This window comes from Drosophila ananassae (genome assembly GCF_017639315.1).
Source record: "Drosophila ananassae strain 14024-0371.13 chromosome 4 unlocalized genomic scaffold, ASM1763931v2 tig00000061, whole genome shotgun sequence".
In the NCBI taxonomy this organism is placed as follows: domain Eukaryota; kingdom Metazoa; phylum Arthropoda; class Insecta; order Diptera; family Drosophilidae; genus Drosophila; species Drosophila ananassae.
Genome location: NW_025319038.1, coordinates 1,099,151 through 1,113,717, shown reverse-complemented (window position 1 = coordinate 1,113,717; position 14,567 = coordinate 1,099,151). Strand labels below are relative to the sequence as shown.

The 14,567-nt window shown below is 39.9% G+C and overlaps 1 protein-coding gene across 5 annotated transcripts in view; it reads right to left on the bottom strand.

Annotated features, from left to right (window-relative positions):
• The window catches only part of LOC6504350 (zwei Ig domain protein zig-8), a 171,717-nt gene that overhangs the window by 119,382 nt on the left and 37,768 nt on the right, over nt 1–14,567 (bottom strand). For all 5 annotated transcript variants that reach the window (XM_014903925.3, XM_014903928.3, XM_044717769.1 and 2 more), the window contains one exon: nt 3,865–4,075. In XM_014903925.3, coding sequence (XP_014759411.1) covers nt 3,865–4,075 — 211 coding nt within the window. The remainder of the gene's footprint in view (nt 1–3,864; nt 4,076–14,567) is intronic.

Sequence of the window (14,567 nt, the reverse complement as noted above, 5' to 3'; positions counted from 1 at the left end):
ACTAGGTACCTTCGGTGCTCAGGCACAGGGCGGCAGATTTTAAGGAGAGGCAACATTTTAATCTTAAGAAAATAATATTTTTTTTAATCACAGTTATCTATTTGAATGCGTAAGTAACGTAAGATACTGGCGTATGGCTGTCGTCAGTATGTGGTAGCGAAAACACGAATGGAATTTGAATTCTACGAGAATAAAGCGTTGGAAATTAATAGAGCGTTGGGAGTCAACAATATCAAACAACGGTTTCCAGAAAAAACTTATAGGCTGACGAATCACGATATGGAGAAGTTCAATTGTCAGGTAAAGATTATTTCCGAGAGAACAATAACATTCTTGACAACCTCGATTCTGAGTTTCGGAAAAGATGCCAAGCATATGAAAAGACAAACAAATAGTTCTCAGTTATCACTGAATTTGCTGATCTGAGTTCCAGTGAAATTCGCTAAAGGTCAGCAGATTTGTGGAAAATCTATAACTTGGACCTCGAGTTTTCATTGGATTACGAACTAGTGCTCTTTCACGCGTATTGCTCTGAAAAAAAGTTAGAACGTAATTCACCATCTGAACTTTTGAAACTATTACGGACAATCGAGTTATACATTGAGTTCCAAAACGTGGAGATTGCATGTCGTGTATTCATTACATTAGCTGTTACAAATTGTAGCGCAGAAGTTCTTTTTCATGTTTAACAAAAAAGGAAAGCTAACTTCGGGCGGAGCCGGAAGGGTATATAAACATATACCCTTGCAGTTGAGTAGCAGTCCTCTAGGTGGCACCACGCATCTTATATTATTAGATATATAGCGGATCGCATATAGTCGGCCGATCCTTATGAAATTTGGCAAATCGAATTATTTTGCCCAAAGAGGAACCCATTGAAACTCCCATCCTTCTAACTTGAAAAACAACGAAGTTATGGCATTTCCGATCAATTAGTTATATGGCAGCTATAGGATATAGTCGACCGATCCCGGCCGTTCCGACTTATATACTGCCTGCAAAGGAAAGAAGGGTGTGTGAAAAGTTTCAACTTGATAGCTTTAAAACTGAGAGACAAGTTTGCGTAGAAACAGACAGACGGACATGCTCATATCGACTCAGGAGGTGATCCTGATCAAGAATATATATACTTTATAGGATCGGAGATGTCTCCTTCACTGCGTTGCACACTTTTGACCAAAATTATAATACCCTCTGCAAGTGTATAAAAAGAATCAAAAACTATTTAAGTTCAACTATGAGTGGAAATCGGCTAAATAGTCTAGCAATTCTGTGCATTGAGTCCGATTTACTCGAACGCTTGGAATGTGAAGATCGAATTAATCAGTTTGCCGAAAAAAAAGTCAGACGTGTTTGCATTTGAAAAGACGTGTCGTAACATGCAGTTCGTTGGCAATCATCCTGTTTGTTTCTTGAAGTTTTCCGATACCGATTTTAATGTTACTTTTTCCAATGATTTAATTGATTCATTGATTATAATCACTTTTTTAAATTCATTTGTCCAAAACTTATATTTTTCATAAAAGGCAAGCCTGGCCTTTTTATGTCTTGGTAAGAGCTTTGGTTTGTGCACCTTAGCATCAAACTGCAGGTTTAAATCCTTTTTGGCAAATCTGTTTCACTCTTTGCCTGCTTATTGGCAATTGCAATTCTGCTTTTATTTGTGCACAACTCATTGTCTTAGCTGTTGCCAGGGCTCGAATGTGTCGTTTAGTGCGCGCGTCTATTTTCGAAACGGCTCCCTTGCGGTTCAATTGCGCATATATCTCTGGGTTTTTTAATAAATTTTTAATTGTATTGCGATGCCTATTAATTCTTTTAGCAATTTCGCCAACTTTAACTCCACACTTAGCCATTGTTTCAATTTGAGTCTTCAACTTTTCACTTAATTCGAGTGCACGCGTCATTTTTAATCAAAAATGTTATAAATCTCAGAAAATAAATAATAAATGGCAACAATATAAACTTTTTGTATTAAGAAATAAACGATTTCTTAAAATCGTTTTTTGCGATTTTTATTTAAGGGGTTAAGTGGGTCTGGCGGCAAAAAAAAAATCGTTTTTTTTTGTATTTTTTTATAAAATTCTCCAGAATCTTGAAAAGGTCCTGAAAAGGTGGACGCTCGAGGTCAGCTATAGGCAGAGCGCAAACATTAAACGCGTTTTTCTCAAAACTGTGTTTTTGAAATCGATTGTCAAGATTTCTCGGAAACTACTCAACCGATCTTGATAAAATTTTGCACAGGCCTTCGAGATACGATTTTTCGTTGATTACAACTATTTAAAAAAAAAAAAAGTTCGAAAATTTTCACCAAAATTTGAATTTTTTTGCAAAAAGGTGTCCCAAAAATCCAATTTTTGCTTGATTTTGTTTTCCTTTGTTCAGTTTCTAGTTTTAGGTCTGTACTAAAGGAAAATATTTGGTTTTTTCATTTTAGATGATTCTGTTAGGAATTGTGCTGTCAACGCGAAAGCACCTTTTTTGCCAGGAGTCATGGCAAATGACGTCTCAATGGCTAACTGTAAAATATTTTTTTCTCAAAATTTCAGAAATTCATCTTGAAATATGTATATTTAATAATCCTAAAAGTTCCAATAAAATATTTCATTCTTTATATAAAAAAAAAATTTTTGAACATTTTTTGGCCTCCCAGACCCACCTAACCCCTTAAAAATTCCTGAACGCGTTTTTTTAAACCGATTTCAAAATTGCCGGTGTTTTTCAATAATTAAACTTACGAGGGTTGCTATATATATTTCCGGCTTAATAATGAAAATGCAAATATTTACGATTAAAAATGGTTTTATTGTTTTACAAAGTATTCTCCAGCAAGACTTATACACTTTTGCATGCGCTCAAACCAATTGTCGAAGCACTTTGTCCACTCCGATTGAGACACCTCCAAAACATGGTTTTTGAAGGCTTCAACAGCATCTTCTGGCGTCGAAAATCGTTGACCACGCATTTTTCTCTTGATGTGCGGGAATAAAAAGAAGTCATTGGGTGCCAAGTCGGGGCTGTATGGCCGATGACCCATCAATTGCCGGAATGATCCGGCTTCTCTTGTTCGTTTTTCGAATTTCGATGGCGTCAATGTTCTCTGGAACAACGACTGTTTTTGGACGACCTTCACGATCTTCATCTTCGAGTGATCGTCAGCCACGATTGAATTCATTAAATCACGTCGAAAGCCGTGAAAAATGATTGCGCGAAAATGCTCACGAGTTAATTCCATTTTCTGCCAAATTTTTTTAAATTAAATAACACAAATTATGATCGTACTTCAAAACGTTCTGAGCACGTTTCTGCTAAAACATGTCAATCTTCCCAATGAAAAAGTCAGATGGCGCCAGGCAACACTTAGTATGGCCTAGGCTAGAAATATATATAGCAACCCTAGTACGCTTCCGTTCCGCACAGTGCGAATTTATACTGGACTTCAATAAATAACAACTTCTTACTTATAATAAGCTTTAAAGGTAACAACTTCAATAAATAAACAAATACGAAATATAAACAAATTAGACCATTTAAAAGTTAATAGTTTTACACGGCTTTTACACAGAAGGGTAATAAAATTTATGCCAAAAGAGTAAAACTCAGTGAACAATAAATCTTCCACCCTTTAGAGTATATGCTTATATTCTTGATCAATACTTGTGTTTTTTAAGTTAGAAATCTGGGACTTTCAATTTATATCAAACTGATCCGTCAAAATTAAAAAAGCTGCCAACTTTTGTGTCTTTGAAGATAGAAGTTAAAAACTTTTTTAAACTTCATATTTATAAGATTATAAGAAATTTTTTCAATAATGATGAAGATCGGTCAACTAAATTGTATCCATACATAATTTAATATACGCACCTGTTATTTGAAGATTAATTGCCAAGTTTATTTTTGGTTCTGTATTAACTTGACATTCATAGACACCGCTGTCTCGTGCTTGCGCATATTGAACTTTTAAATCCCAGTCCTCACTACTTGGAGGATGGATTACTGAAAACCGTTGATCACCGGTATAGGTATAAATATTTGTTGTTAGAATGTGTAAGTCCCTCTTTCGCATCCACGAAACCTAAAAAAATGATTAAATAATTATGATAAATGGACGGCTAGAGTCGATTTTTCGGATAAGGAATAGAAAATAAATTATACCCATTTATTTTTATTTCAAATATTTTTAGTATAACTTTTAAAGAATATGTTCTAAAAAGAATTGCTGTTGCATACTATTTTATATTAAACAAGAAAGGAAAGCTAACTTCGGGCGGAGCCGAAGTTGATATACCCTTGCAGTTAAGGTTGTGCCATTTCCGATCGTTTCGTCATATGGCCGCTATCGGATATAGTCGGCCGATCCTGATGAAATTTGGCAGAACAAATAAGATTGCCCTACATGGAATCCGTAGAAAGTCCCAAAAGAAAGTTCTAGCTTAAAAGACACCTAAGTTATGCCAATTCCGATCGTTCAGTTATATGGCAGCTATAGTCGGCCGATCCTTATGAAATTTTGTACGTAAGATATTTTGGCCAAATATAACATGTGTGGATAACTATATCCTATAGCTGCCATATAACTGATTGATCGGAACTCGCTATAACTTCGTTGTTTTTCAAGTTAAAAGGATGGGAGTTTCAATGGATTCCTCTTTTGGCAAAATAATTCGATATGCCAAATTTCATAAGGATCGGCCAACTATATACGATCCGCTATGTATCTAATAATATAAGATGCGTGGCGCCACCTAGCGGACTGCGCTTCAACTGCAAGGGTATACAAACTTCGGCTCCGCCCGAAGTTAGCTTTCCTTTCTTGTTATAGCTACCCTTGCTGAAGCTTTTTGCAGATCAAAGCTCGAAAGAAGCTTTTCTCTCTGAGAGGCTTTGTTTTCTGATGGGAATAAATTGAGTCGGAACCTTTTACTCGGGATTCTGTTTACCAAAATATGGTTTTGGTTTCCAATCTGAAGTGACTCTTAGAAATTGGAAATCTGAAATGAGGCTGTTTTCAGCGGAATTGGAATAATTAAATGTGTATGTTTTTTACAAAAATTGGAATGAGGCTATTTGCAGCTGGATTACGAATTTCAATACAAATTTACTGATATACACTTAAAGAAATTTATGTACTACCTGCAAGAAAAAGAAGGATATGTGCAAAGCTTCAACTCGATAGCTCTAAAACTGAGAGACTAGTTTGCGTAGAAACCGACAGACAGACGGATAGACAGACAGACGGACAGACGGACATGCTTATATCGACTCAGGAGGTGATCCTGATCAAGAATATATATACTTTATAGGGTCAGAGATGTCTCCTTCACTGCGTTGCACACTTTTGACCAAAATTATAATACCCTCTGCAAGGGTATAAAAACAACAAAGTTATGGGAATTCCGATCGTTCAGTTATACGACAGCTATAGAATATAGTGGGTCGATCCTTATAAAATTTGGCAAATGAGATTACTTTACGAATAAATCTTTAATTAATCTTTTTTACGTTTTGTTTATTTGAGTATCGGATTGGAACTGACAATTATGATTCTTATAATTAATAATTACACCTATGCGTTGCTCCATCGCTGCCGCGATCTCGGTCGCGGTTGCTGCTGCTGCTGGCGTCCCTCGATGTCATTGGTAGCTGATGTTGTTGCTGTAGCTTAAGTCCATATCTTCATTGCTAATTGGTCAATGCAAGTGCATTGTGTTGTTGGTGGATGCACTTGCCGTTAAGTTCAGTGAGCTTTGCCAAATATTTGGGTGTTTTCTTTCTTTTGGCTTTCCCACGATCGCAAGCATAATCAATGCTTACTCAGCGCACGTGTCTTTCGATCCGTGTGACCCTTATTGGTGCCACGGCATCATTTTGCATCCGGTGCACGGTGCACTCAATGCGGTTATGTAAGCTCTTTTTCAGTTGTTATTAAGAACTTATGCGCTTGGACTTAGCGTTTTATTAGTATTATCTAGTATTTGACATTTTAGGTGTTAACTCTTCCTCCCTTAAACGCGGGCGTCCTCGTTCGCAACGTAGAAGAGAACAGGGTTAGGTGGGGTTGGATCCGCCTTCTAACTAGCATTATGATCAGACTTACGATCATTATGAGCAGGATAGTGGCTGACGTATAATTTATGGAAGCCTCGATTGTCTTCTCTTCTTTAATTTTTTTTCGGAATCTTAGTGTTATTTATGCTTAATTCTTTGATTAATTGAAGGGAGAGGACTTTGTTAATTTTATGGATTACCGCTGACAGTTGGAAAAGCGGAGGTTCGGGGTCTATCACAGTGACCTCTTCCGTTCTATAGATGTTTTCGCCGATCTGTACCCTGAAGTTCCTGTGTTGGATGATGAAGGATCCTTGAAGATTAAGGTTCTTTCCGTCCAAAGACACCATTCCGTTAAAGTCGTTCAGCACCAGTGTTCCTGGTAGTAATTTGGCACATGTTGACGGTTGATTGCCTTGCATTCCGGTGGTCTTAGGTTTAATAGAGCGCTCACGCAAGTGTCGTTGCTTAAGTCTAACAGTTTATCCTTAACACAAATGGTTCTATCATTATGCGATTCACATGGTTTTGATATCGCGAATAGTTCCTTTTTACATTCTAACAAGTTTTCATATTTTATGTCATATATTATATGGGCCGTTTTTTCTGCTTTGACTAATAGGGTTCTATAGATTTCATTACTTATTATTGGGATACTTTTGATATACAAAAGAGCTTTATTATTCGATGCAAGTTTGACTTTTGAAAATTCTAGTAATTCTTCCAGTCTCGATCATGCTTTCGTGGAGTGCAGACGCGTTTTTGCATCGCTGCGAATCTCACTGTGAAGAGTCTACGGACAAGTCCACCTCAGTGGCAAGAATTGTTACTTTTGTGAATCCCACCTCCGTTAGCTCTGCTTAACGCGATAACAAGTGATTCGAAAAGACAAAACAAGTGAAGGTTTTGTGAAGACTTGAATCAAATTCAAGGTCAAACTGAAGGTCAAACTGAATTTGAGAATAATTACATCCCAATAAAAGAAAAAAAAAAATAAATAAATTTCAATTGCTCTGACACTTGGTGGGTTCGAGCCGGGTGCTGCCCGACTGCGGGGCTTGTGCCTTGCCCACTGAGCCACGGTCACCTCATCGGTAACCGTACAAGTGGCCCATACATACAAGAAGTCGGTAAAGCAGTGCACATCTGTGCCCTATACTTAAACCATGTCTAGCCTTTCGGACTCCGATGATGAATTTGTCATAAGTAAGATTGCGGCGCGACAACAACAAAAAATCCAGGCCTTAAGGTCAGCTAAGCCAAGCCGACCAATTGCCTCCCCCGTCAACATCTCACCTTCAAGCCATGATCCGGAACCGGAACTAGCAGTCATAAATGGAGACGAAGAGGTCTGGTGGTCCCCAAGACCGGCAAACAAACGCCGTCTTAACTCCAGATCCCCAAATTCAGTCACCAAAATCCTTAGAAACTCCAACAGCCCTAAAACCAATGTCTCTGCCAACCGATTCTCAGATCTGTCGGACATGGACACAGACACCGAACCCGTCGAAGTCCCTCAAACGGTGGGCCCCAATGTCTCTGAAGAAGCCAGTACTTCTTCCAGCTTAAGACAAGTTAGCAACAACAACAAAATCACCCCAAATAACGCATCAATAATAAACAAGGACAACACAAAAGCCGTTAACAATACCGCAGGCAGCAACAAAAATGTCAGCCGACCGTCTGGTAGCCAGGAGCAACTACCCTCCCACAAACCACCCCCAATTGTGGTTGATCACTGTGAGAATCTAAACGGACTCATAAGGTCCACAGACAAGATTGTTGACCCGTCCAAATACTCCCTAAAATGCCATCCCAACAATTCTGTTTCCATTCTCGCAACAGATTCAGACACATACAGAGCCATAACCAAATCGCTGACCCTTAAAAAGGTACCGTACCATTCCTGGCAGTTAAAAGAAGACAGATCCTATCGTGTTGTTATCCGTGGTGTCCATCATTCCGTCCCGGACGTAGACATTAAGGAAAGCCTGACCTCGGCGGGTCACTTGGTTCGATTTGTCAATAGACCAAGAAGCCGCTTCGACAAAACTAAGCTGGTCAACTTAGTTTTTGTTGAACTTGAACCGGCTGCAAACAACAAAGAAATCCACGGGATCAAGACACTCTGTCGGCAACGGGTCCAAGTTGAACTCCCCTACAAAAAGAATGATGTTGTCCAGTGCCACCGTTGTCAAGCTTTCGGACACACCAAAAATCATTGCCAAAAGCTATCTAACTGCGTTAGATGTGGCCTACAACACGGCTTGGAGGCCTGCTTAAAGGATGTCAATCCAGTCAAATGTGCAAACTGTGGCGGTGGACATACAGCTAGCTATAAAGGCTGCGTCATATACCAGCAAGTTGCTCAACGAAAAAGTGCCACATCCCAACGCAGAACCGTCCCCCAGCAGTTTACTGATCCTTATGTTTGGTCAAACTCAGCGGTGCCCAACTCCTACGCTAATGCAGTCCGTGGTATTGCTAGTCATCCCCAGCAGCAACAAGTCCCTGTGACCTTCTCGCAGAGCGAAAAATTTCCTCCACCAGGCAGTGACAACAGGAAACAAAGTCAGCTACGTCACCAAAAAATACCGCATCGACAGCAGCAGCAGCCATCACAGCAACAACAAAGGCCTCAACAACATCAACAACAGCAACAGCAACAGCCAGATCTTCAGAGGACTCTCCCACAACAACAGCGACGCAACTCACAGCAATTGATCAACGACCAGCAATGGCAGCGCCAAGAGCAAATGTTCTTACAATCAAACGAAAGCCTGTCGGTCCTTGTTGCCCAGATTGACAAGTTATTCCAAATGATGGTGTCGATGATGGGTCTCGTCTCTAGATTATTACCCCAAAATACTCCAGGAACAGCTCAAGCGTTCCCTGGATCTTTCCCAGTTAATGCGACACAACCATGAGCCAAATCGGCCTGAGCATTGGTGTGTGGAACGCCGACGGACTGGCCAACAAAGCCATTGAACTGGAGCTCTTTGTGCAAAGTCATAATATTGACATTATGCTGGTTAGTGAAACACACTTTTGCTCGAGGTCGTACTACAACTTGCATGGGTACGATATCCATCAAGCAACTCATCCTGCCGATCGTATGCGCGGTGGGTCTGCAATAATAATAAAACGTGGTATTAAATGCTACCAGTCCTACAGTCTACAAAGCACGAATGTACAATGTGTCTCTGTCAAAGTTAAAACCGACCTTGGGGAAATAGGTATTGCATCTATATATTGTCCACCAAACTTTCAGTCTTCTGCTGACGACTTTGAAAAGCTCTTTGACGATCTTGGAACAAATTTCATAATCGCAGGCGATTGGAATGCTCACCACCGCCTCTGGGGATCCCGAAACTCAACCAGCCGAGGAAGAGCACTCGCAGATGTTGTTCAAAGATCAAACGTCCAGGTCCTTGCAACTGGAGGACCTACGCATTATCCATACAGCCAAAGAACGCCAACAGCTATTGACTTTGCCGTTTATAGAGGGATACGGTCCGAGTGTCTCTCCATCACAGAAAGCCTTGAGCTTAGCTCCGATCACATCCCGCTGATTATAAAGTTAAGAGTAGCTGCGCAAATAATTCGGGATAGGCCTCGTATCCTCCCTCGAAACGCGAGTATCCCGCGCTTCCAAGCAGCAGTCAACCGGCTTGTAAACCTCAATCTGGTGTTAAACTCTCCCGAGGACATAAACGACGCTGTAGAGATATTTGCCCGGAGCATTCATATCGCTGCCGAGTCCTCAACCTGTGGACAAGTCTCAAGCCACCCCAATCCACCTCAGGCTCTTTTAAAACCTGAAGTTATGGACTTGGTAAGGCGGAAAAAATCCTTACGTCGCAGATATATGAGATCCCAAGGCTTAGTCGACAAAAGGGCTTACCGTCGTGCCGAGGACGAGCTTAAAAAACTTCTGCATCGAACCAAGCGCGAATATTTTGATGAGATGCTCCTCAAGGCGGACCCCACCAAACCGTACGGCTTCAACCTCTGGAAATCGACACGAAACATCAAACGACAGCCTCTCCGAAAGATCCCCATAAAGAAAACTGACAATACATGGTGCAGGTCTGACTCAGAGATTTCTTTAGCTTTCGCGGACGAACTAGAGAAACGCTTTCAGCCATTCGACCTTGCGACCCCAGAGGATCTTGAAGAAACAATGGCCTTCATAAATGCTCCTTCACCGAATGCTCTACCGATCCGACATGTCAGCCCAGAAGAAGTTTGTCTCCATATTCGAAAGCTACATGTCAATAAAGCGCCGGGATTCGATGGCATAGACAATAGAATTGCCAAGGCTCTGCCTAAGAAGGGTATCCTGTTCCTCGTTCTCCTCTTTAATGCAATGCTACGTATCCACCACTTTCCCTCCCAATGGAAGTGTGCAGTGATAACGATGATACCAAAGCCAGGAAAACCGGAGAACCTTGTAGAGTCATACCGACCTATAAGCTTGCTTCCTACATTCTCTAAAATATTCGAGAGAATATTTTTAAGTAGAATTATGGGAGTAAGAAGCGTGCAGGTCGCCATTCCCGACCATCAGTTTGGTTTTAGGCATCGTCATGGGACCCCAGAGCAAGCACATCGAGTAGTGAATCACATTTTAAAGGCCTTTGAAAACAAGCAATACTGCTCTGCAATTTTCCTCGACGTCAAGGAAGCTTTTGACCGCGTATGGCATCTCGGACTACTTCATAAGTTGAAGTCATTACTCCCGACTGGCCAATTTCTGCTGCTAAAATCATACCTGCTTGATCGAAGTTTTATGGTCGAGGTGAGAGGGGAAAGGTCAAGCATTAGACTTGCTCGTGCTGGCGTTCCGCAGGGAAGCGTTCTGGGTCCCGTTCTCTACACGCTGTTCACATCGGACCTCCCAAGTTTAGTGGAACCGGGCACACTTTTGGCCACATACGCTGACGATACTGCCGTCCTTGTGAACTCTTCCTGCCGAGTCGAGGCATCAAGGATCACCCAGGAATTTCTGGACTCATATGGCAAGTGGGCTAACAGGTGGAATATTGCCATTAATAGCAGGAAGTCGCAACATTGCAGTTTCACTTTGAGAGCAAAGACATTACCCAGAGTCAAACTCCACGACGTCACCATCCCACAGTCACCCCAGGCCCAGTACCTGGGTCTGATCTTAGACAAACGGCTCAACTGGAAGGAACAAACCAAGAAAATAACAGCTACATGTCGGAGTAAACTCAGGAAGCTAAACTGGTTACTTAAGCCAACAAGCAAGCTCAACCTTGGCAACAAAGTGTTGCTGTACAAATCTATCGTGCTGCCCTCGATCATATACTGCATTCAGATATGGGGCATGGCTTCTGACACAAATGTCATGAAAGTGCAGAGAACTTAAAACCGAGCGCTTCGCATGATGGCAAACGAGCCTTGGTATGTTCGAAACGACGCCCTAGCAAATGATCTCCACATTCCCTCCATTAGAGAGCAGATCAACCGTCACTCGAGTCGCTACAGCGATCGCCTCTTAGCGCACCCCAACCACCTGGCAGCGTCTCTAGCTAATCAAAATAACCGAAGAAGACTGAAACGAAGACACCCCAGCGATCTCTGGACAAGAGGACGTAATGTTTCCCGAGTCCTGAAGCAGTAATTTTACTGTAATCTCCTGTTATTGTATTTATGTTATCTGTTCATTGTTATACTCTACGTATTATAGCCATTAAGTTGGCTGATCGACGTAAATAAAACTTATATGTTAAATCAAAAAAAAAAAGTAATTCTTCCATATTAATAAACAGATTATTTCCTTTCTTAAAAATTTGTTCTAAAATATTGGTTTCTATTGTTGAGAATATAAAAGAGTTTATAATATTTGTTTTGGCCCAAGTTATTGCATGTAGTATATTAGATATTTCTTCTTTTACTATATGAATTCTATATCTGAGGATATTTGCTTCTTCATTAATTATTTCGTTTGAATTTTTAGTTATTTTTAAAATGGCATTTGTTACGTTACTTATTTGATTAATTTTCTCACTTAATTTTTTATTTATTATAACCTGCTTATTATTATTTTCTAATTGTCCGTTTATTTTGTTCTTTAGTATTTCATGATCATGGCGGTCCGGTGTTCCTGCCAACCATTTCCATGCCGTTCCTAGGATTTCTATTGCTCTTTTTTTTGTTTGTTTTATCTGATTTAATTCGTAAGACAGGTAGGGGTATAGATGGTGTGAGGCTGTTTAGTCCTTTGCTAAGTTCGTCAAATGTATTGTCGTATTCTTTTAGGTTGAATGTATGGATGATTTTGAATGTTCCCTCTTGTTTGGCCGCAAGTCCAGTCTCAAGTGAGATCACTTATGAATTTGAATAATCAAGGACTGTAGACAGGCTGAGGCAGGTTGGTATGAATAGTCTGAAAGTTAGTTTCTGATGTTATTCTTGTGTATTATTTTCCCAGATTGAGTTTTTATTGTAGTGTTATTATTTTCTTTCACTGTTTCTTTTTTATAGCGTGGGGTAAGTTTGGTACCTAGTCTTTTGTCGATTTTTAAATGAATTGTATCTCCTGTCTCATATTGTTTTGGCTGTACTTTATCCTGATTAAGGTATTTTAAGTCGGCTACTTGTTTTTTTTTTTTATTTTTTCCCTGATTTCGGTTCGCTGTTTCTTTATGTCCTCTGTGGTGTTCGGAGTGGACCTTCTGAAGGTCCTCAACTGGTTTTTCCTTTATTACTGAATGGATGGACCTATTATATTCTTCGACTGATTTGAAAATTAGGTCTTCGAATGTCATACACCCGTTGTCTTTTTTAGTGCATCTCATGATTTCCGAAAGTGCTGAATGAAATCGTTCTACCTGACCATTACTGGTTGAAGCGTATGGGGCTGTTGTATGGACTGATATTTTAAGTTGATCTTCTAAAAGGAATCGAATCGCCGCAGAGTTTAAGGCGCGTTCGTTATCCATTACTACCCACTTGGACATGCCGCATGCTATCAGCATTTCAAAGGCGCTTTAATGTCCTCGGAGGCCCTTGAGTTTAATATCTTGATTTGAGCGTATCTTGAGAACTTGACGAGACCAGTTAGAATATTATTTTTTTCTGTAATATAAATGTCTATGTGGATGATTTCTCCTGGGTACTTAGGGATGGGAGTTGGTTGGATTGCCCCTTCGGTGGGTATCTATCGTATTTGGATTCTTTACATGTTTGACAGGATTGGACTATTGCTTGAATTTTCTTTTGAACTTGAGGGTATTTTTTAAGAATTTGTATTTTGTTTTCTTTTGCGACTCTGTGTGCCCTTTTGTGCTCTAATGTTATGATCTGGGTTGTTTCTGATGGTACATCTTCAACTTGATTACTAGTAAACCTAACTTTGTAAGACTTGAAGTGCGTAGGATAAATAGCTTGAATTTTTCCCATTATTTCTTCTGAAGTGTAGATACCATTGATAATTCTGGGGTCTAATCGGGCTCGGAGTATATTAATGATTTCCTGTTCTGTGTAAGAAATCTTTTTTATTATATGGCGATGAAAAGTTGGAAATGGAATTTAAAAGTTATACGCATCAGTGTTTTCTTTTAATAAAAAAATTTGGTTTTTAAATGCGTTGATCGGGGCTTCTACTGAGAATATTAGATTATGTGAGGAACTTTCGTCGATGTGGATTGTAGAGTCTGAATGGATTGAATTAATTTCTGGTCGGGCTCTGGATAGGGCGTCTGATACTACGTTAGCTACACCGGGCTTGTATTTAATTTCTGGGCTGTATTCGCCGATAATGTCCCTCCAGCATTTTAGCTTGGCATTGTGGTTATTTGCACTATTTGAAAAGGTCAGGGGTTGGTGGTCTGTATAAATTATCATTTTCGAATATCCGTACAGATAATGTCTTAAGCTTTGGAGAGCCCATACGATGGCTAACATTTCCCTTTCGTTCGTTGCGTAATTTTCCTCGGTTTTCGAGAGGGATATGAATGTTATTGGTCTATGGTTCTGTTCTAAAACGGCTCCTATGGCAAAATTTTATGCGTCTTTGGTCAGTTGGAATTCCTTCGTGAAGTCTGGGTACGCTAATGTTACATCCCTAGATATAAGTGTTTTTTTAAGTTTTTCGAATGCACCCGTTGCTTCTTTGTCTAGGTTAATAGCTATTCTGCTTGACTTGTATTTGGATACGCGTCCTTCTTCTCCCCTTAGGAGGGCAGTTAAAGGTTTGGCTATCTTCGCATAATCTTTAATAAATCTCCTATAATAGCTTGTCATTCCTAAAAATGATCGAAGTTCCTTTAGTGTTTTAGGTATTGGGAAGTTTTTAATTGTCTTGATTTTTTCGATGTTGGTTTTAACTCCCTCTTCTGAAATCGTGTATCCCAAAAAATCGACTTCTTTTTTGAAAAAGTGGCATTTGTCGATTTGTATCCTCATATTGGCTTTTTGTTATGTTAGAAACACTTTGTTCAAGTTTTCAGCATGAGCGTTTTCTGTTTTGCTGAAAACGATGATGTCGTCAA